We start from the raw sequence: 21155 nt of genomic DNA on the forward strand, positions 1-21155 counted from the left end.
AATATAATATAATATAATATAATATAATAAGTATAATATATACATTCCAAAGTCTTAACCAGCTCATCTGCGATTGAAACTAAATTAAAGTTCCCAAAGACATTTTAAAAGCCACTAACCCTAGCAAAAAGCTATAATTGATTGCAATTAATTTTGTTCTACAGAGCCTTGGAGTCATTCCTATTTTCTGATACATAGAAGTTAAGTGTTCACATAAAAACAAAGATCAAATAGCAAACAGTTCTACATGAAGTTATTGTAATGGTTAAATTAAATAGGGAATGCAAGTCTCTAGTTAGATCACCTGGCCCTTCACTAGTGCTCAGGAAATGGTAGGTCTTACTACATAAATTATGATTCAGAATTGACATCTATAAAATGTGTCATAGAGACCTGGTCACTAATAACCCAATCAGCTGCCTCAAAATGGCTTAGCTCAGGCAGAGGAAGATAATGCAAGTAGGAATATGGATTTGAAGATGTTAAAACTGTCAGCACACTTGGAAAAGTTACTTAAACTGCACACTCTATCAATACATAATCACCAGATATTAAAGAGGGCACATTACCGTAATTCATTGTTACTCTAGTGATCTTAAAGAATTAAGACCACATTCATAACAACCAAATTTTTCTCCAAGGAGTAACTTTGAGTTGGGAAATGTCTGGATCATTAAGTAATTTCCTTAGATCAGAGTAAAAGCGCTTTATCTATGAATATTATTTCCATGGCATATTGGATATCGTATAAGTTAGTAACAAAATGACCTGTCTCTTAAACAATTCATAGATTCTCTAGAATTTTCTTCAACTTTCAGGACTAAATATATTCCACAGTCTTAAATATTGATTTTCCTCTGAAATCTTTCCCCACCCTGCTCACCACCATCTGTCCTTTGTACAGTTATGTTCTTTGTAATTTTCACGTTAGTTAATTTTCATTCCGAGATTAATTGTTCATCATATTTTCAGACGTACAATCCACTATTGCTAAATTGACATTTGCATAATAAACTTTGTTACTATTCCAATATTTCTTGATATTTTGTATTATTATAGAAAATAAGGTATTTTACTATACATATTAAATTGGTTGATCCTTCTCTTTTATTGAAAATGAAATAGCAACATTCTCAATTACTGGGAGAGGACAGTTAGTTCGTAGAGAATATCCCAAACACATACATAAAACTGACAGTGAAATTTACTTCGACAATACTATACTGTCTAATATATCATGATGAGCTCCATCTGGTCTTGGAGGCAGGAATTGCCTAGATGGGATGTGGGGAAAAGTGAGAAAAGGATACTTTTTGGACAAAGGGACTTAGAGCAATGCAGCATGTGGTGAGAAGGGTGAGCTTGGGAACGGAGTTCAGGGGTCTAAGAATATTGATGCGATGCCTGGAATGCACAGTAGGTTTTTGTTAGCTTTAGGTTTGTCCTGTACATGCAAAAACAACAAATACCAGAATTCTAACGGTTCTCCTGTGTTACTTGATTATATGTATATAGGCAGGATTGTGGGGAATGGCGAAAGTAGTGCATGGTAGATATTAAATTATAATATTTAATTTGTATGTGATGTTTATGCTTTTTAGTATTTATTGGAAATGAGCATATTATGTTAAACGTAAACCAAGAATACCTGGGTGAATTCATAGCATGTGATCTCGTTTCATAGTCTAAAGAAATACTACTCTGTCATTAAAAATAAATAAATGCATAAAAAGAATGGGTACATTGAAAATAAGTTTAAGTATTTACTGGAGTCCTTTGAATAACCAATGAGATATATCAATTATGGTCCATGGAAAAAACATTTTAAAGAATATATTCATCCATAGATCTTTCTGATACCTCAGAGCATCACAGCAAATTATGTCTCAGCCCATTAGCACACAAAAGCTATTTTGCTCTCTCCCTCCCCTAAGGCTTGCCTGATTTCCCAGATTTATTTCTCTCTTCAGGCACTAGCTGTGAGCTCCTTACATAAGGGGCTCAGACTCTGGAGCTACTCTTTATCCTAATTAGCATAACAAAAGACCTAATTGTTTATCTAATAAGGAAGAATTTTCTAATACTGTAGAGGGGTGTATATGTTTGCTTTAAGGATGCTGTTTTAATAATAAAGAGTTGATGAGGATCATAAATTCATGTAAATATCTCCAATTTACATGAAGTCAGCACTGGGTTAAACCATTAATTACTAAATAGCATTGACTTCTTAAAAGTCATACTTTTTCTCAAAAATATTATGTCCATTTTTCTCCCCCTGTAAAATCAAGGCACACTTTTTAAAAATTACTCTCCCCCATTTCCAGAGACTACTTTCTAATAAGATGTCTTCCAGTTTTACATCTCCATCTCCAGAAACCATAGAACCGCATGAAAGAGGCGGCTCAAAAAATGCAGTAGAAACTGAGTAACAGATATGCAGCTTTGAGTATGCACATACAAATTTTAAATATAAGTGAGCTACTCTCAGCTGATTTCTCAGGTCAAGGAGAGAATACGTCTTTGAATGCCTGACAAGGTCACGGACACAATTTCAAGTGCATTTATGGTAAATCCATATGACAAGTCCTATAGCCAGTAACCTGCTTCTGCCCTCAGGGTACTCTGTGCAACCTTCCTTATGTGTCTGGGATGATTGTAGGGGCAGCAGAAGCCCTCTGAAGAATGTCAGACTTAGAAAATTCTAACAATGGCCTACATATGAGTTTCAAGTTGTAACCTAGAAGTGATGAGTACCTTTATCTTACAAATGTGCTAGAAACTAGAATTTGAAATAAATTGAGGGATTGACAGTGGTGACTGAGTAATAAACATTATTGATTTAAAATTGTCATTAAAGCTGAAAATCTTAAGTCATTGACCTTAAGATACATACTCATATTACAGGACTTTGTAAATTTAGGTTATTACAGAAATGTAAGTTTGTATTATTAATAATTAAGAACGATGATGATACATTAACCTAATTGTAAATTTATTCTAGTGAGGACTTCATAATGATTTGTGTTTCCTAGTGAGACATCTTAACTACTGTGGGTTATCTATAGCTGTACAGAAAACAATACCATCCTTCTGGAATCTCTATTGATAGGTACGAAGGATGCAACACACCCCTTTCTGGACCACTTCCAGACCCGGATGTGATATTCGCTTTGGATAATTTACTTTGAGCCAAAAATTACTACATGGTATTTGGTGGGTATGGTAATTACTCCCCAGCATTTTGTAGACATCCGGAATTATAATGACAATCAATTTCAGTACAAAGTGAGTTTTATACGTACAGAACAGAGGAATTCCATGAGTTCAGGGAAACACAAATATTGGAAAATAGTGAAGAGTCTTATATATCTTAGATATTTATGTATCTATTTATATCTTTAGAATGGAGCAGAAAGGAAATAAAAAATAACTAAACAGAAAAAAAGTTGAAAAAAATAAATGAAAATAATTGTGTCCCCTATACTGGAAGAATAATTTTCTAGGTTACAAATAAGATGTTTATATCAACCTTCAGAAAACAAATTTTGAAAAGGCCTCGTAGCATATGACAAAATTTTGATTTGTCTACTCACCCACAGGAGACATTTCTGGGACACTAGCAACATAAGGTCCATCCAAAAACTTTGGCTCATTATCATTAATATCCTGTACTTTGATGATGAATTCTGATTCAGGTTCCAGGGGCTTCCTGGTTTCGATGTCTACAGCCTGAGCACGGAGTGTGTAGAAAGGTTTTTCTTCTCTATCCAGGCTCCTTATTGCATGGATGTCCCCTGTAGTTTCATCAATGGTAAAAACGGTGCCAGCACCATCTCCTGAGAGGGTGTATTTAACAGTGCCCTCTCCCTTATCCAAGTCTGAATGGAGCTTCAGGGAGGGAGGAAGGGAGGAAGAGAAAGAGGGAAGGGGAGAGAGAGAGAAAGAGAGAGAGAGAGAGAGAGAGAGAGAGAGAGAGAGAGAGAGAGAGAGAGAGAGAATAAAGACCATTAAAGTGGTGATCCTATGTTAAAAATCCATACTTATGGTATAATTTTTTTAAATAAGAAGTGTTAAACAAAAACCTTATGGTACTTTATTCTTGTTTCCTCCCCCCCACTAATGTTTTGATCATAAACATTTTAAACAGGCACCAAAAAAAGTTTGAAAAAAGCATGGTGAACACTTACAGTATATCCCAAATATTCCACCATACACCTTTTCATCTACTTGACTTATCACATGGATAGCTTATATATCTGTCCTCCCATTCATACTCTGTCAATCCATCTTATTTCTCAATGCATTCAGGGATCAAAAGCATAGCCCCACAATACATCAGCATGCATAAACACAAGTGTGAACCTTTACATATATTCTTTTACATACTTCTCTTATATACTTTTCAGAATAAAATTTTCATAAAATGAAATGCACAAACCTTAAGTGTACTTATTGTTTCATTTTAAATGATGGTTGTAATTAAAATAAAATTGGTCATAAATACCAAATCATAAATTCTCTAAATAGCCTGAAAATAGAAATAAAGGACCTGAATTTAGTGGGAGATAAGATAAAGAAGTGAGAAAACATTGAGCCTTTTCATTTGGAAGGAGAGGAGAGTTTTGGCAGAGGAGGACAGTTTCAGTTATGTATGGTATTTTAACAGACTCATGCCTTTCAATGAGTTAGTCAATATTACTCATCCAAATGATGGGTAGAATCACTGATAATCCTTTCAGATTCACAGAAAAATGGCATGTTATAATTCATTCTATGTGCTTGAAAACTTATAGAAAAATTTTATACTTCTGCTATTTTCTTTTGAAATTCAACACATGTATAATGCACTATTATAGCTTGGAATAAGATACAATAAATAGCATAGGGGAGAGGACCGAAGAGAAGAGAAATTATCACTGTGATACTGTTTCAAACTGGAGTGCAAGAATGAATAGAAGACAGAAATAGTCATGGAGACCTATAAATTATCCAAAATGAATAAATATATGTTAAATATATTAAACTAATAAATGTTATAATTATTTAAGAACATGTATACTTTCATAAATACATATTTTTATAAATACAATAAAATTTATATTTTGAATAAATTATATAGAATATATTCTTATAAATAATATGTTTTGTTTTTCATTCAGATGTTGATCTAAAATGTTTTAAACTATTCTCACTCATTTGGGTATTGCCATCTGATTTTCACTGTCCCAGTTGTTTTTTTTTTGTTTTGTTTTGTTTTTTGTTTGTTTGTTTTTTAAAGCTCATTTCAATCAAAAGATCAGCCAAAGGAAAAGTGTTAAACTTTTAAGGTGCTCATAACCATTTGGGCTGAGCATATACTGTATGCTTTCACTTGTATGTGGAATCTAAAAACCAAAGAAAACAAGGAAACTAACCAAAAACAGACTCATAGAAACAGAGACCAAAGGGATGGTCACCAGAAGGGAGGGGGTGGGAAGATGGGTGAAAGGGACAGGGCAATATAGTTAACGATATTTTGGTAAGTTTACACAGTGACAGATGAGTACTAGAATTACTGGGTGATCACATGGTAAGGTATAAAAATGTCAAATCAGTATATTGTACACTTGAAACGAAAATAACCAATATAAGATTGTATACCAGATATACTTAAATAAGAAAAAGTAACTACATTTTAAAAAACTGCATACAAGCACAGCTTTCCTGCAAAATTATGGGTAAGAATGAGTTCTGTTTTTCTTAATGTTTCAACATCAGAAAAAGCTTTAAAATATATTTTAAGTTATATAAGTATTATTTTGCAAATTGACTTTTTAGTATTAGTATTAGCAATATCAAAACACAAAATCATAAACTCAACTGTCATTACATCCTTGCTTTTATACTCAACATTCTGGTTAAAGTTCAGTAAAATAACATCATCCTTCAAATTAATGTTATTAAAATCAATTTACTTTTGAAAATGTATATTTACTTCAAAATTTGCTCTTAAAATATATTTGTATAACAGAATATGCCGATTTAGATTTGGGTAAGTGATACAATTTTAAAAATGAGAAGGCAATAAGAGGCACTAGGTTTTGATTTTTCTTTAAGTTTCTGTATATTTTGCTCAAGTCTAAGGAAAATGCTATGAATGACAAGAGGAAGCCCCCGCCCCAATATTTTACAAACAGCTGTGAAGCATAAAACATTTCAAGCATAAAATCAAGCCACAGATACATCTTTGAACTTAGGATTTTGAAATTACAATTTTTATGCATACTATTAAAGATATTCAACATAGTGGGTATTCCTTTTGCTTTTAAATTTATCTGAAGATAAGAGACAGGCAAAAGCTCGATGCAAAAGCAATGACTTTATAAACTGAATCCATTTTGCCAATGGCTCAAAATATATGTGGTAATATTGTAGAAACCAAGTAAAAATTCTAAGTAGGTTTTTACAATGAGATGCAAGGAGAGTTACCCCAAAATCTTCATTTAGCTAAAATCAGAACCATTTTCTTGTCAAACTGACACAATAAAAAAGCAAATGTATTTTCAGTTCTATCCAAATTCCAAATTAAATTCAGTTGCTGTTACTCCTTACTCTTCCAACTTTTTCTTCTAATGTAAATCTCAGTTTTGTAGAGATTAAAGCTTCAAAGAAATATGTGAAAATATGTTCACATTTGAACTGAAAGTGAACTTGATTAATGTAAAACTCTTGAGAGGATTAGAATTTGTATAGTAGTTCACTGAACGATAATATCTTAAAGGAGATCACATACAATAACCTGCATTGACGGGCAATATTTAAAATTAGTTATTTAATGTTGACTGAATCAGGTACATGGGTGACTAATTTAAAATATAGGGGTTTCTCCAACATCAATACTAATATTAAATAAATGATGTTGGCCTGATATTGGGTTTTGTAGAATTTTCCTCATATCACGTAAAATAATTTGAATAGAGGATATTATAAATTAAAATAAAATCCCCATTATCTTCTTACCGTCTTTTATTATTTTATACACTTTTAGTTACACATATTTATATATAAATGAATGTATATAAGTATATACATATCTGACAAGGGTATACATATATAAATATATTTATATGTATTTTTATTTATATAATAATATTTTCTGATTGCATACACTATATACAATAGTTAAAAATGAGAAATGAGTCAATTTTTTCAATAACAATATACTGTAATCATTTTTAGTGTCATTTGAAATTCTTCAAAATCATTTTTTAATGTCTGTATTATATTCATTCAAGGAAGTCAATGGGTTTTGCTTATCTCTGCATTAACATTGTAACCAGAAGGAAAGTGTGTGTGTGTGTGTGTGTGTGTGTGTGTGTGTGTGTGTGTTTGTGTGTGTGTGTGTGTGTGTGTTCTACTGTTTAGTTCCTTAAAATAAAAGGATAATTTTTGGATCAAACATGTAATTTTCATGAATCAAAAATTTTTGAATCTTGAATGATTCTATACATTGATCTCTATGACAATTTTATTTTTTCACTCTTTCAGTAAGGGAATTCCAGCTTAGCTTACACTGAAAAGCTCATTCTTTGTTCCTTTGCATAAAGAAGGAGGGAAGGGAACAGAAGGAAGATTCCTATGCTTTCTTTGCCTCATCTTTGTGTTGTGCTAACTAGAAAAATCACGTGGTGCCATGTAACACAGAGGCTTTAAGCAGCACATCCAGCAAGGTAACAATTCCGTTCAGTTATTCTCCTTTATAGACATTTAAAAATAACAGCAAGAAATGTTTCTTATTTAAATTAATTTTAAAAAGCTGTTTCTGAGTAGGTGCTGACTCTATTTACTGACTGAATTGCTGCCAACTCCAATAAAATCATCTTTTAGTATTGACGCTTAAAATAAAATTTGTCCCAGAAAAAACGTCCCATAAATGATGGATATAGAAACATGCACTGTCCCGATCGTTGTTCTAGGGAAGTGGTGTAGTTATTTCCTGATGTTTTCCAAGTCATGTCAGATGGAGCGTAAAAATGAGCTGCCAAAAGAAGCTTAAAAAAGATACTGAGGACAAGCTTCAGAGTGCAAGCAAATCTGAATTCTAGTGCTTAAAAGTTTTGAGAAAGCTTATCTAAAGTTAAGTATTTACTAGCAGCTCTCTGATTATATTTTAGAAACTGCTGCACAGAAGGGATTTATTCTTATTTGCTCTAGGGTGAAAAGTGCACATAAGAATAGAAAATGCTTTTTATATTATTATGTCCAGCAGTGATTTTATTTTCATTCGCTATTTGCAAAAGTATGGGTGGTTGCTAGCCATGGAGAGATAATGGGATATGTTGGAAGGAGAAACTGTTTTATTTACATACAGGATTCATTCAGATAAACTACAAAAATGAGTATAAGAAAACTTTATGAGAGTTTCTTCTTTGGCTAAAATAATTTCATTTTGTACAACACAAACTACTTTTCCCAGATTCTTCCTTGGTGAACTTATAAAACACTTAGTGTTTTCTTTTTTGTAGTTGTTTAGTTTCCTGTTAATGCCTATTCTGTTCTTAAGACCATCACAATGGCCATTAAATGATCTACAAAGCCATTAGATTATTTTTAAGGCATTGTTTATTGACAAAAGAAGACCAGACCCAAAGATGATTTATAACTCTGTCTGAGTAATGGTATAATGCAAAATTTCTTTCTGAAGCCACTGAATGCTCAAGAATATTTGATATTCTATTCAATTCTACTCTCTGAGGGGACTCATTTGTTCTTCCTAGCTTGATTGTTGCCATTTGAGCAAGAGGAGTACTATTTTACAAAGCTGGGAATTCCCTTTAACAGCCCAATGTGAGTTGAGAACTCCCATGCCTGGGTTACAGACCCAAAGCTATTTATCATCTGGAAATATTTTACCTTCTATTTAGGAAAGTGAAAATCCATTTTAGAAAGGCCCACACCTCCCCAGAGGTATGCCAAGGAAGAACAAAGAACAAAGAGTATTTGCAAAGCTTAGAAGCAACAGAAGCTGATGCCCTAGGATATATTATATATTCTGTTGTTATTAAAAAAGAAACAACACGTCCCAAAAGGACTCACTTGTGCTAAGCCCCATGCCAAGACTTAACACTTCACCTATTTGCCAACTCAGCCTCTCCCAGGTATGTAACCTTTTAACCAGTCAACCTGGAATTATCTGGTCAGCACTAGAGAGATAATCCATCAGATACCCCGCTCCCTTTCACACTTTAGGAGGGTGACCTTGCTCAAAACAATGAGTACTTTGCTAATAATTTCACTTTTGTACCCCATTTCCATCTGTAAAAAAACATTCCTTTTCTACACCTCAGCAGAGCTTCGTTCTGTTTCCTACATGGGAAGCTTCCTGGTTCATGAATCATTCCATAAAGTCAGTTTGATCTTCAAATTTGCTTGGGTGAATTTCTGCTATTTAACATTGTTAAAGAGATACACTATTCACCTAATATTCTCTTTTGTCTTCTCTTTTGTCCTTGAATATTGCACGTGTGGTTACATGGGCGGGGCACCCTAATTATGTTTTCAGATTGTCACGTTTTACAATGTTAGCTCACCCAGATTATATTATACCATTTGAGAGCATCACAATATATTAATAGGTATTTCTGCAAAACTTTGAGAGGTCATTGGCATGGTGCCTGGATTTGGGAAGAAAAATATGGGAGAAGGTTAAAATAATTTCTTTCCTACATGCCTAAAGCTGTAGAACATTTTTCACAGAGCCAAGTTTTGGGTAACAAAATATATCCAGACAATAAAATATTCTGAGCAAATCATCAGCAATGAAATCTCTGTTTGGAATAAAAATGTATTTTATGTATGATTCCAAGTGTGGTTATTTTTCAGAATACTAGATGGATTTGTATGCTTTATTCTAGATTTAAGGTAAATTCCAAAACTGATGGGTCATTAATAATAATGATTAAGTATTATAGCTAGATATTATTTATTAGTTTGTTATTACTAGTTACTATTTTTCCATGTTATTGCTTTTTTTATTAGGCCACACAGAATACCAGGCACTGTACAAAACATCATATAAGCTTTATTTAATTCTCAAACTAATTGGTAATATACTAACATGAGAAATCAGATAAAAGACATATGTTTAACTAAATTATAAAAGCTCAAAATGTAAAATTTAATTTTCTAAAGCTATATGTTGTACCTAACCTCTTTGTATATGCATTTAAGAACTCTAATAAAGCACACACACCCATGTTACCTCTAATATAACACATAGAAGGATCTAAAATCCATGATTATCAGACATTTGGGGTTAACATCCCCCAATGATTACTTCTCACCTGGATGTTATTGTGTAAGTTATTAATGTATTTTAATGTCAGAATCTTCACATGTAAAATGTGAATTCTAACATTTAAATTGTGAAATTTGGAGGATACTTTTAGAGAATTTAACTCCATAGTGCCTATCTCCCTTCATGTCTCTCCACTTACATTCAAATAAGTGCAGTACAGCTATATTTATTTCCATAATACTATATTGATTAATATTCATAGGTCCAAGACAATTAATTGGATCCAAAATAATGACAGAAAACCCTATCAAACTTCTGCTTTTTGCTAGGCAATTTTTCATCGGCTTTATAATTCTAAACCACTTTAACACTCAGAACAACTTTATGAGTACAACCCTACTCTTCTCCATATTTTGCAGATACAGAAATGGAGGCACAGAGAGACTAAGTTGGCTCAAGACACACAAATAGAAAGATACAAAGCTGAGATTCAAATCAGGCAGTCTAACCCCATGTGCCTTTCGGACTAGCACTTAAACCAAATCAGCTCTCTTTTAATTTGATTAACATAATGGCATTTTTGGCATTTTTCTTAAGTTTCAAAACTGGGTCTCTCTTGAGACAAAAAAATAAATAAATAAACACACACACATATGTGTATATATACATATATATATGTGTATATATATAATTTTGTATATATATATATAATTTATATATATATATATAAATTATATATATATATGTGTGTATGTGTAATTTTGGTTAGAGAATTAGATAAGTCACAGATGCAAACTGCCCAGAATTAGTTTTGTGACATCAGTTTCTTTGAGCAAAAGCAGGTGGTATTATTATGGATGCATTAGTGAAAATAATTTCATTCAAAAATGCTTTGGACTGCCCTGTACTGACTGCAGTAGGCAGTAGAATAGAGACTATATCTTAATACTTACTCTCAAGGTCCAGTGGGGGAACAAAACGGGTCATAGCAACAAACATATTTATTCAAAACAGTTTCTTTTTATAGCTTGTGCTTCTCAAATCATACTTCCCTATGGGAAAATTTAATAAGCACATACTCCGTATTTTGAAAAGCATGGTACGTGTTTTTGTTTAAAATGTAAACTGATATTAGATTTACAGTTAGATCATCTCAATAAACTACTGTGTCAATTACATATTTGAAACAATAGTCTACTAGAAAAAGTGAACAATATTTATGTTGAAGAAAATGTAACTTACTTTTTTTATTAAAAACCATTTCAATGAAAAATGTCTTTTTTTAAGTCTCTGCCCATTATTTTACCATAATTTGCTCTAAAACATATACAAAATCATTGTATTAAACACATAATGGAGTAACTCTATTTAGTTGGAAAAATAGTCATTAACATGTTTACTTTTTTCTCACAATGAATTAATAACCATAGGAATACACATGAACATGTGTATAGGATGTTTACAGAAACATGTGTGTGTGTGTGTGTGTGTGTGTGCGTGCATGTTGTATGTGAGAATAAAGACAGAAACACAGTGACTTTATGTGTTTTCATGTGCTCACACATGCACATTTTTGTAAAATGAATAAAAGGCCAAGTGGATATACTTGAAAACAATGCTCTTAAGAACACAATCTAAAATTACATTTTCTGCTTAGTTTCAAGGGTGGTTTGAAGGTGACCCATTTTCTGTAGCATGAATGACTGTGGGGATTTATATATGTGTTAAGCACAAAGCCACCTCATTGAAGTCTTTTATTTATTTTTCTCACTTTACCGTAACTACTTTAAGTGGATTTTGAAAATATGATATCACAAACGCAGAAAAAATAAATCCAAGTACAGGTTGCTTTCTTTGTATTGAGTCAAGCTGTTTAATGCCATATTTCCTGTTACAAATTCATATCTCTCAGTCTTATATACTATAACAGTGTCATAAATACTATCTTATTTGCATGATAATTTATGTATTAAATATTCTTTTTTTTTTCGTCCAGAGTATGACAATGAGTAATCTTAATGCTAAATTTCAATTTGTTAACGAGAAACAGACACAGTAAGTGTTTTGTCTAAGAAATGCAGTAAGTTAAACCTTGTCTCTAAATGCAGGTATTCAGATTTTTTTAGTTTATTTTTATTTTTTAGCTCTCATTATAGACACTTTAAGGAAGGAATCAGTCTCAGGGTTCACTTATTTCCCTCTAGAGCTAATCAGATTCTAACGAAACCTCCAAAGAGATAATAGTGTCACTTTGACTTTAAGAGAAAAAGAAAAGAAAAATGAAAACAACTCTCACAGATGCTGGGACCTCAATTTTGATTGCTTTTAGCAAATATATGTTACTGGATGCCTGAGTGAGATAAATTGATTTCAGGTTATTGCATTTTTAAAGGTTGCAGTTTCTTTTTTTTTTTTTTTTAAACAAGAAATGCTGGATTATATAAACAGATGTGTAATTTGACATTAATTGAGACCTTAAATGATAAGAAATCTTTCAAAGTTTGTTTTTCAGAAGATGCTGACATGATTTGCTATTAAATTTTCCTAATAATTCACGGAATCTATGGAATTGTGTGTATGTAGCACATTTTACTAAGGCGAATATGTAGATACTACAGATTGGATAGTTGCATTATTTCCAAGATTTAAACAAATAGTTTATTTACTGATCTCCTTTCACTGCTTTTTACAATTTTTGCTCTTTGTATACCATTGTTTGCTGATTAAGATAAGTTATAGACAGAATTTCTGAGACTAACCAGGGTCCAATTATACTTCATTGTGTTATCATTGATCATATAACTTGTGAATACCCAGTACAGACATGAATCCAAATTAAACCTTAATTCTCCATTATAACTGAATTCAAACATATGATGTGATAGGCAGGAGTCTAAAATGTTGGCCAAGACTTCTCTCCCCTTGGCGTATACTCTGCATCATTCCCAGGGCTGTGAAGACTAAGGATTTAACTCTTAGGGTTAAGTGACCTTGGGTGGGGCTGACCCAACTGCAGGAGGCCTTTAAAAACAGAAAGGTTTCCCCAGGTATAGAATGAGGAAGTCAGAGAAACACGTTGCAGCTGGCTTGGAAGAACACAAACACCCATGTTGAGGATTGTTGATACAGAGGGGAAACCTGGAGGAGTCAGCACAGGCCTCACATCACTGCTGACAGTAGAAAAGCGACCTCAGTCCTCAAACGGCAAGGACATAAATTCTGCCAACAGTCTGAATGAGACCGAAAGCTGATTTATCCGCAGATGCTCAAAAGAGAAAAACAACGCTGCTGACACCTGGGTTTCCATCTTGTGAGACCCTGAACAAAAGAGGCCCTGTCATGCTGTGCTGGATTTCCACCTGCAGACGTGTGAGTTAATAAAAATGGGTGTTGTCTTAAGCTGCTAAGTTTGTGGGTATGCAACAATAGACAACTAGTACAGGTAGGTAAATACAGAAATCCAACATTGTTACTTGTTTTTTAAAAATAAATTATTACTTTCAATTAAAGAGACACTTTTGATTCCTTGGTTATGTTCCCCAATTTTCTGACACATTATTGAATGTGTTTGCTTCTTTAAGTTAACCCGCCCATATCCCAGTTCCACCATTTGTAGTAAATAAATCTGCTCCTTCCTTTGTGATCCCAGACCAATCCATCCTGTGAATCTAGTGATGTCATCAATTACCGCTTGTTGTCCCTTTGACCACACTATGAGCAGTGATCTCATGTCTGGCCAATGTTAGTGTAGTATCTGCCCTTCCAGTCAAAGGAGTGGCTACTTGACTACTATGATAGTCCCTACCTCTCCCTACACTCTGGACAATGGAATGGAGCCACCTCACAAATAGGAAATTAAGTCTACACACAAAGGAAGAGTGAGATGAGAGAAACAAAGAAAGGAGAGAATGAATAGTTCTAATGACATCATGTCAATTCCAAGATACATTCTGGCTTTTCCACATAGAATGAACCCACAAATATCTTACCCTGAATTCAGTTTTGTCAGTTATTAAAAACAAAACAAAAAAAACAAACAAAAAAAAACTGCCTAATTTACCCCAGAACAGAACCACCCGGCTTCTTTGTCCTTGCAATAAGCATTTATTAAATACTGATGGTGTTCAAGTGCCACCGATTTGGAGACAAGTCTATAGATCAATGTGGGTAGAGAATCTGTTCAGCATCCAAATCAGTAAAATAAAATAAAAAGGGCAGAAGATTTTACTATTGCTGCTTCATCCTTTATACGACTTGCAACAACTCTGTTTCTTGTTTTAGGTCAAAGTGAAATATTTGCAAATTTTAACTTCTGAATGAGGGAAATCTGGGCAAATGGTCTAGTGTATGCTCAACTCAGGACTGAGCGAAGGGCTTTCATTGTGTAAATTGTTGTAGGAAGTCAGATGAAACATGTTGTCTCATTCCGTACAGATGCTTAGATTGTGGCATAGGCCTCTACTTCTGCCATTCAAATAATAACAGTTAATTAAACTTGAATCAAACGCATAGATTTGTTAATTTTATCACGTTCCATACCAGTATTCTCTAAATTAGCCTGTTCTAAGCGTTTCTTTTTAAACATGGAATTTCCTAAAATGAAAGCTTAGCAGCTACATTATTATGCAAAATATTGAATGAAGCAGTGTCAGGGTTCAGAGTTTCTTCCTAGTCCCCTTCCCCAATTCAGAATCACAGATACACATTGAAAGCTTGTAACAATTCACAAAACACTTTTTGAATTCTCTACTTGAATTTTGATGATATCACAATTTAGCAGCTGCCCAAGCCAATCAATCCCCACCTTTCTTGGGATAATTAAACACTATGCTGAACATGATTTTTTCATTCCAAGTTTGATTTCTCTCACATAAAAACAAATGCAAATAATACTGCATTTAGTTTAAAACAGGCTTCATTTATTGCCTTATAAAATGTTGAATATTTTTGCTTCTATGATCCTTCTATGCTTGAACACATAACCCGAAGACTTCTCTGAGAAGTTGCCATCTCATCCGCTGGTATTGAGTACAGACTTGCCTCTACTGATGCTTGAAATTTATGGACCTTGTTCATAGGAAGAAAAATAATAAGGCATTTGAACACTTAGCTCAGATATGTATCAGTACACATATAAAATTATATTAAAATAAACAAACAAACAAACAACCGAAAAACAGCCTAGCAGAGGCTTAAGCTGTGTCTTTGTTGTTCCAGAACTATTTCTGCTACAATTCTCAAACTGACCAGTCAGGACCATTGCATAATTCCTTGACTGGAGGGTTATTGCTCTGGCTGTCTCCCAGTTTTGCTAATCATAGGCAACTATTAAGCCAAATTACGCTTGGGATCAGGTATTTCAAAAATGTTGTTAGTGTAATTTGAATTGCTAAGGAGGATGTATAATTTTTAAAAGAAAAAATGTGGTCTTAAAGCATGGCTTCTGTCGAGGCATAGCATCAGACCTTTGGAACTGGAAAGTCCCTTGGAAAATATTGTTTCAATTACTTCTTTTCACAATTGAGGAAACTGAAACTCAGAAAGGCTAAGTGATTTCCTCAATGTCATGGAGCTAGTTAATTACAGAAATCAAAATAGAAACTGGGTTATCCAACTCTTTGCCCAGTGTTCTTCCCATTAAACCAAGGACAATTACTTGCCCCTGTTTTAGGGCTAAATGGCACATGAAAGCAGCCTTATAATGTTAAATAAATCAAAATATTCTGTGCTTATATAATTTTAAAAGTTTAAAAGTAAAAGAACCTTAGTTTTCTGATGGCTACAGATAAGATAAATTACATTAATTGTATTTCAATATGATTTCATATGGAAATGTGTTACAGAATTTATATGAAGAAAAAGTCAGTACGACGAAAAGGCATTAGGGACGGAGACTAGATTGATGCTGGGCTTACAAAGGACTGCATCGATTTCAAACTCCATTAGCAACACAGGACAAATAACATGGAGAACCATCAGTAGACATAAGCTTTATTGTCAGACTTGGGTATGTGTGTAGAGAACTATATAAATCAAATGAAATGGGATCATTTGATTATTGATAATTATACTAACCTCTTCTATTTGAATAATTTATAGAGATATACTCATTATTTTATAAATATTGTCTTCTTTGGCATCATTAATAATCTTTAGCTCCTTCACAATGAGAGTAAGGAGCCTGAAGCTTGGGATATTAAAATACTTTTATGCTGTGAGAACTGCTAAATGGAGTTGTTGACAAGGACCCTTTCCACGCTCTTCCCTTGTCTTAAACCCCCACACAGGAGAAGGGAGACTTTATGGTTTTACTGGATTGCATAGTGTCCCCCAAAATTCGTATCCACTTGGAAACTCAGAATATGACCTGTGGAACTAGGTTAGCGGATCTAATTAGGCAAAATCAATGAGGCCAAAACTGGATTAAGGTAGGCCCTAATACAGTGACTGGTGTCTTTATGAGAAAATAAAACAGGATGCATATACATGTGGGGGATAAGACCATGTAAAGGCAAGTTGGGGATTGGGTGACATGTTTACAAGCCAAGGAGACCATGTATTTCTGGCCACAACTAGAAGAGACAAGAGACATGGGGGAATCTTTCCTAGACCCTTTGGGTGAGCTGGGTCATGCTGATAACCTTAATTTCAGACTTCCCACCTCCAGAATTGTGAGAGAATACATTTATGGTTGTTGTTTTGAGCCACCTGGACTGTGGTACTTAGTTATAGCAGCCCTGGGAAACAATGTAGTGGTCATGAACCCATTTCAGCTCCGAAGAACTGCTCCCCCCTAGACTAATAACCTATTCCAGTAGAGATACAAGGAGGATTAGAGGAGGTCGAGCAGGATTCAGCTTACACGTTTATTTACAGTGACCAGACTAAGAGACAAGCATGCGGGGTTCTATTCTACGGACATATCAATGTTTGTTAATCCATTTCCATATTGAAGGACAGTTTTTGTCTATTTCAAATAAACTTACCATGAACATTTGGTTATAGGTTTTTGTGTGCACATATGTCTTCATTTCATTTGGGTATATACCTACGGTAGGATTGCTGGATTGCATGATAATTACATACTAAACAGTTTTTCCACAGTAGCTGTATTATTTTGCATTCCCACCATCAGTGCATGAGATTCCCACTTGCTCCATACTCTCATAAGCACTGGGTATGGATTTACATTTTAATTTTTCACATTTCATTCTCTAATCCATCCAGAATCCATTTTCATATATGGTTTAAGGCAAGAATCCAGTTCTATTTATTGTCAACTAGTAAGCCATTTTTTCCCAACTCTTTTTAAAAATCAGTTTCTAAGTTCTCTATTCTGTTTCATTGATCAGTTTTTCTGAAATTTACAACTTCCACTATTTCCAAGAGAGAAAAGGATACAATAAGTTAAAGTCTTACAAGTGTTAATGAGATTTCAGGCTATAAAAAGGGAGATTGGCTAAAAGCATCCTAGAATAGTGGTATCAGGAAGGCAAAGGAGGCATGAGCTCCATTTTTTTTTTTTTTTTTTCACTTTTATCCCAAAAGGCAAACATTACAAAATTTTGTACATATGAAAAATAGAAACAAATAATCTCTAGTTGTGCCATCTTGGCAAGAAATCTGCCATAGCCCAGGTCCATCTTATCTCCCCAGTCTGGAACCATTTAGGTAACTTGAAGTTCCCTCAACTTCTCTGCTTTTGTGTGGGATAAAATATCTGGAGACTCAGAGTAATTGTTACATTTATTACCTAGAAAGCTATTGGCTTAATTAAAATAATGCTCTTCTTAAATGTGTGTGTGTGTGTGTGTGTGTGTGTGTGTGTGTGTGTATGTGGCCATGCATGCACACACAATTGGCTCCATTGTTGGAGATTTGATAAAAGTAAAATGTTCCTTTTCTCACTAATAAATTTTGCTAACTGGTCTTAGAGAATAAAAAGCATGACAAAAAAAAAAAAAAAAGAAAGAAAGGAAGGAAGGGAGGGAGGGAGGGAGGGAGGGAGGGAGGGAGGGAGGGAGGGAGGGAGGAAGGAAGGAAGGAAGGAAGGAAGGAAGAAAAAAACTTGTCCAATAAATTGCAACTTGAAAGTTAAGACAATGGAAACAAAACTCATGTGTCCTGACTTAGTCTAAATAATGCACTTCCTCTTTTATTTGTTTTTAATCTTACTGTAACATATTTTGGAAGTTTTTCAACAAAAATGGAAATATTCACACCCTAAGATTTAACCTTTTTAAAAGGTCTGGAGCCCATAGACATGAAGAGACAATGATGGCAAATATTGTCTACACTTCACATTTTTTAGCACATATTATATTTTGTGGAAAATAAAATGTTATGAAATTATAGTTACACACTTGTAATGGATTTTAAATCTCTTCATTTTTATGTCACAAGTGAGAGTCATAAATTTGAAAAATAAACGCTGCAATATAATTTATCTTACCTATATATAGTCCACTATACATTATGCAGTTTTGAAGTAAACAATGATCGATAAGACTAAGAATGATATTACTCCACGGAAAACTATGTGATAGATACATAGCTAGAAATGCCGTGATATAAGTTGAATTATAGCATCTGAGTATAAAAAGAAGACTCTCAGCTCCCTACTTTTACACACAATAAATAATTGCGTATGGTGGTTTAATGAGTAAAATATTATTTTATTTTTTAAGAGGACTCAAATCTGTCTTTCTTCCTCTCCCTATTATAACATATATGGAAATGTCAAATGATATGCTTTTTAATAGTTATTATTGTTTATATTGCAAATAGGTAATCAAATAAGCCTGTACATTTTCGAGCTAATAGATTATATATTAAGTAATGGACCTGATTATTTTGAAATACATATAAAAAAGTTACAATGATTTCACACCTCACAATATTGTTTTCAATTTTGGGATGGGTTTTAAAAGTTATCACATGATATAAAATCATTTCAGGACTATGGATTTAGGTACTTAGCAGGAAACTTGATATAAAAAGTAAGTTTTAAAAAAGGCCATTCTTCTTTTGAACCCTTTCGGTCAGGTAGATTGAGGTGATAATACAAGGCCAAGACCTATGTGTGAAGATGGCAGAAAAGAACTTCAATGTTGGGATATAAACTGCTTTATCTTTTATCTTTATCCTTACCATTCCAAATAACTATTGACTTTCCTCCTCCCTGGCCATATGCACTTAATTATAATAAGCACTACAGAAAAAAAAAAAAGGAATGAAAGAAAGATAATATTTAGCCATGTAGCAGCAACAATAGTCAGTAAAGGAAAAAAGGAACAAAACTAGAAACTAGAAACTTCCTACTTTATTAAATATGGAGTAAGTTTAAGCTTTCAAAATTAAAATTACACACACACGCGCGCGCATGTGCCCTAATGATAATTCAATTCCAGTCCCTCCTCCATAAATCATGTATGGCTTTTACTATTAGCACCAAGATTAATTTTCTCTTACATATTATATCCCAAGTTGATTTTATGTAATACGAAGGACACAAAATATTTTCTGCTTGAAATAAGACCTAATAATTTGTGTCATTAATAACTGTGACATCAAGTCATACATTATTAAAAAGAAAAGTTGTGTCTCCTAAATATCAGGAAAATCAGCCTACCTACTTGGAATTGTCTGAGTAAGGTATCATTGATAATAAGTTTTTACAAATTATTTCCTAGGTCAGTATTTCAAGAAGATTAGTAACAAAAAGTTCCTTATATATAATGAATTTAAACATACGGGCATAATCAATTCTTTTGCAACATTTGAATAATATCCTTGGTGAACCACAGTTGGTCTCCCAAGAAGCATATCCACCCTTTAGTACATTATCCAGCGCCATAGTCTCAGCTTTTTCTTGCTCTTTCCCTTCTCCTGAGAAGTTGAAAGGTTTCTTCCTTCAAAAGAAGGCACATATACAGAAAGAAGAATATTGCGTTCACTATATTTTATGCACATCTAAAATATTGTTTTAAAACATCACACATAGTAAATTAAATACTTAATCTTAAAAGGGATCTTATTCCTCCAGTTCCATTCACAAAGATTAGTTTTGAAGCGTTTCCCCCACTTACAATTCGCAGCTGGATACTCAGGGAATCCTTTATTACAGCAACAGTAGTCATTGATTTATATTTATCTCTCTCTTTCTTTTTTTTTTTGAACTGACTTTTATTTACTATGCCTTCTCAGCTGACTCTCATTAGTTCTTCTTCAAGTATCAATTAATGTAGAGATATTGTTCCCCCATGAGAAAACTGTTCAATAATTTCTAAGTGCCTTTTGTCACATACTTTCATCCTGGTCTTAAAAATGAAGGATGGGCATTGAAAAGGCAAATGTGAGGCAGTGTCTAACATTCCTATTACATCTAATATTATATGATTCAAAGCATGAGTCTAAGAGCAAATAAAAATGGACTTTTTTTTTTTTTTTCCGATTCAGAACACAAACCCATTGAACTATCCCTTCAGGTTTGATGCTCCATCAGTTAACACTACACTATTTTCACAAGAAATATGATTTTATCTGAGAACGGCAGCCACCTGAAACATATATTCCCAGATGTGTCTCTGAGAGTACCATGGCCATTAACTGTCTTCCATAATGTCTGAGATAAATCTTACTATTAGTGAACAATATCAGTTAAAGGCATCTCTTTGGCACTGCTAGTCTAGCCCTCAGGTTCCGGCCTGTTATGGAATTTTCCAGTCATAGAATGTGGATAGGTCAATCTATAAAGGTTTCTCTTAAAGCAATAAACTTAGCAATAGTTTAAGGCTACCTTTTTCATTTATTTTCCTTTTCTTTTTTTAATTTTAAGTAGATAGAATATAGGATATGATTTAAAAGCACAGACTTTGGA

The 21155-nt window shown here is 33.4% G+C and overlaps 1 protein-coding gene across 5 annotated transcripts in view; it reads right to left on the reverse strand.

Moving 5' to 3' along the window:
- CDH12 (cadherin 12) overlaps window positions 1-21155 on the reverse strand; it is an 887545-nt gene that overhangs the window by 168107 nt on the left and 698283 nt on the right. For all 5 annotated transcript variants that reach the window (XM_074329053.2, XM_088796454.1, XM_074329054.2 and 2 more), the window contains one exon: window positions 3594-3888. In XM_074329053.2, the coding sequence (XP_074185154.1) occupies window positions 3594-3888 (295 nt within the window). The remainder of the gene's footprint in view (window positions 1-3593; window positions 3889-21155) is intronic.

Source organism: Rhinolophus sinicus, chromosome 3 (assembly GCF_057876585.1).
Source record: "Rhinolophus sinicus isolate RSI-liver-muscle chromosome 3, RSI-T2T, whole genome shotgun sequence".
In the NCBI taxonomy this organism is placed as follows: Eukaryota; Metazoa; Chordata; class Mammalia; order Chiroptera; family Rhinolophidae; genus Rhinolophus; species Rhinolophus sinicus.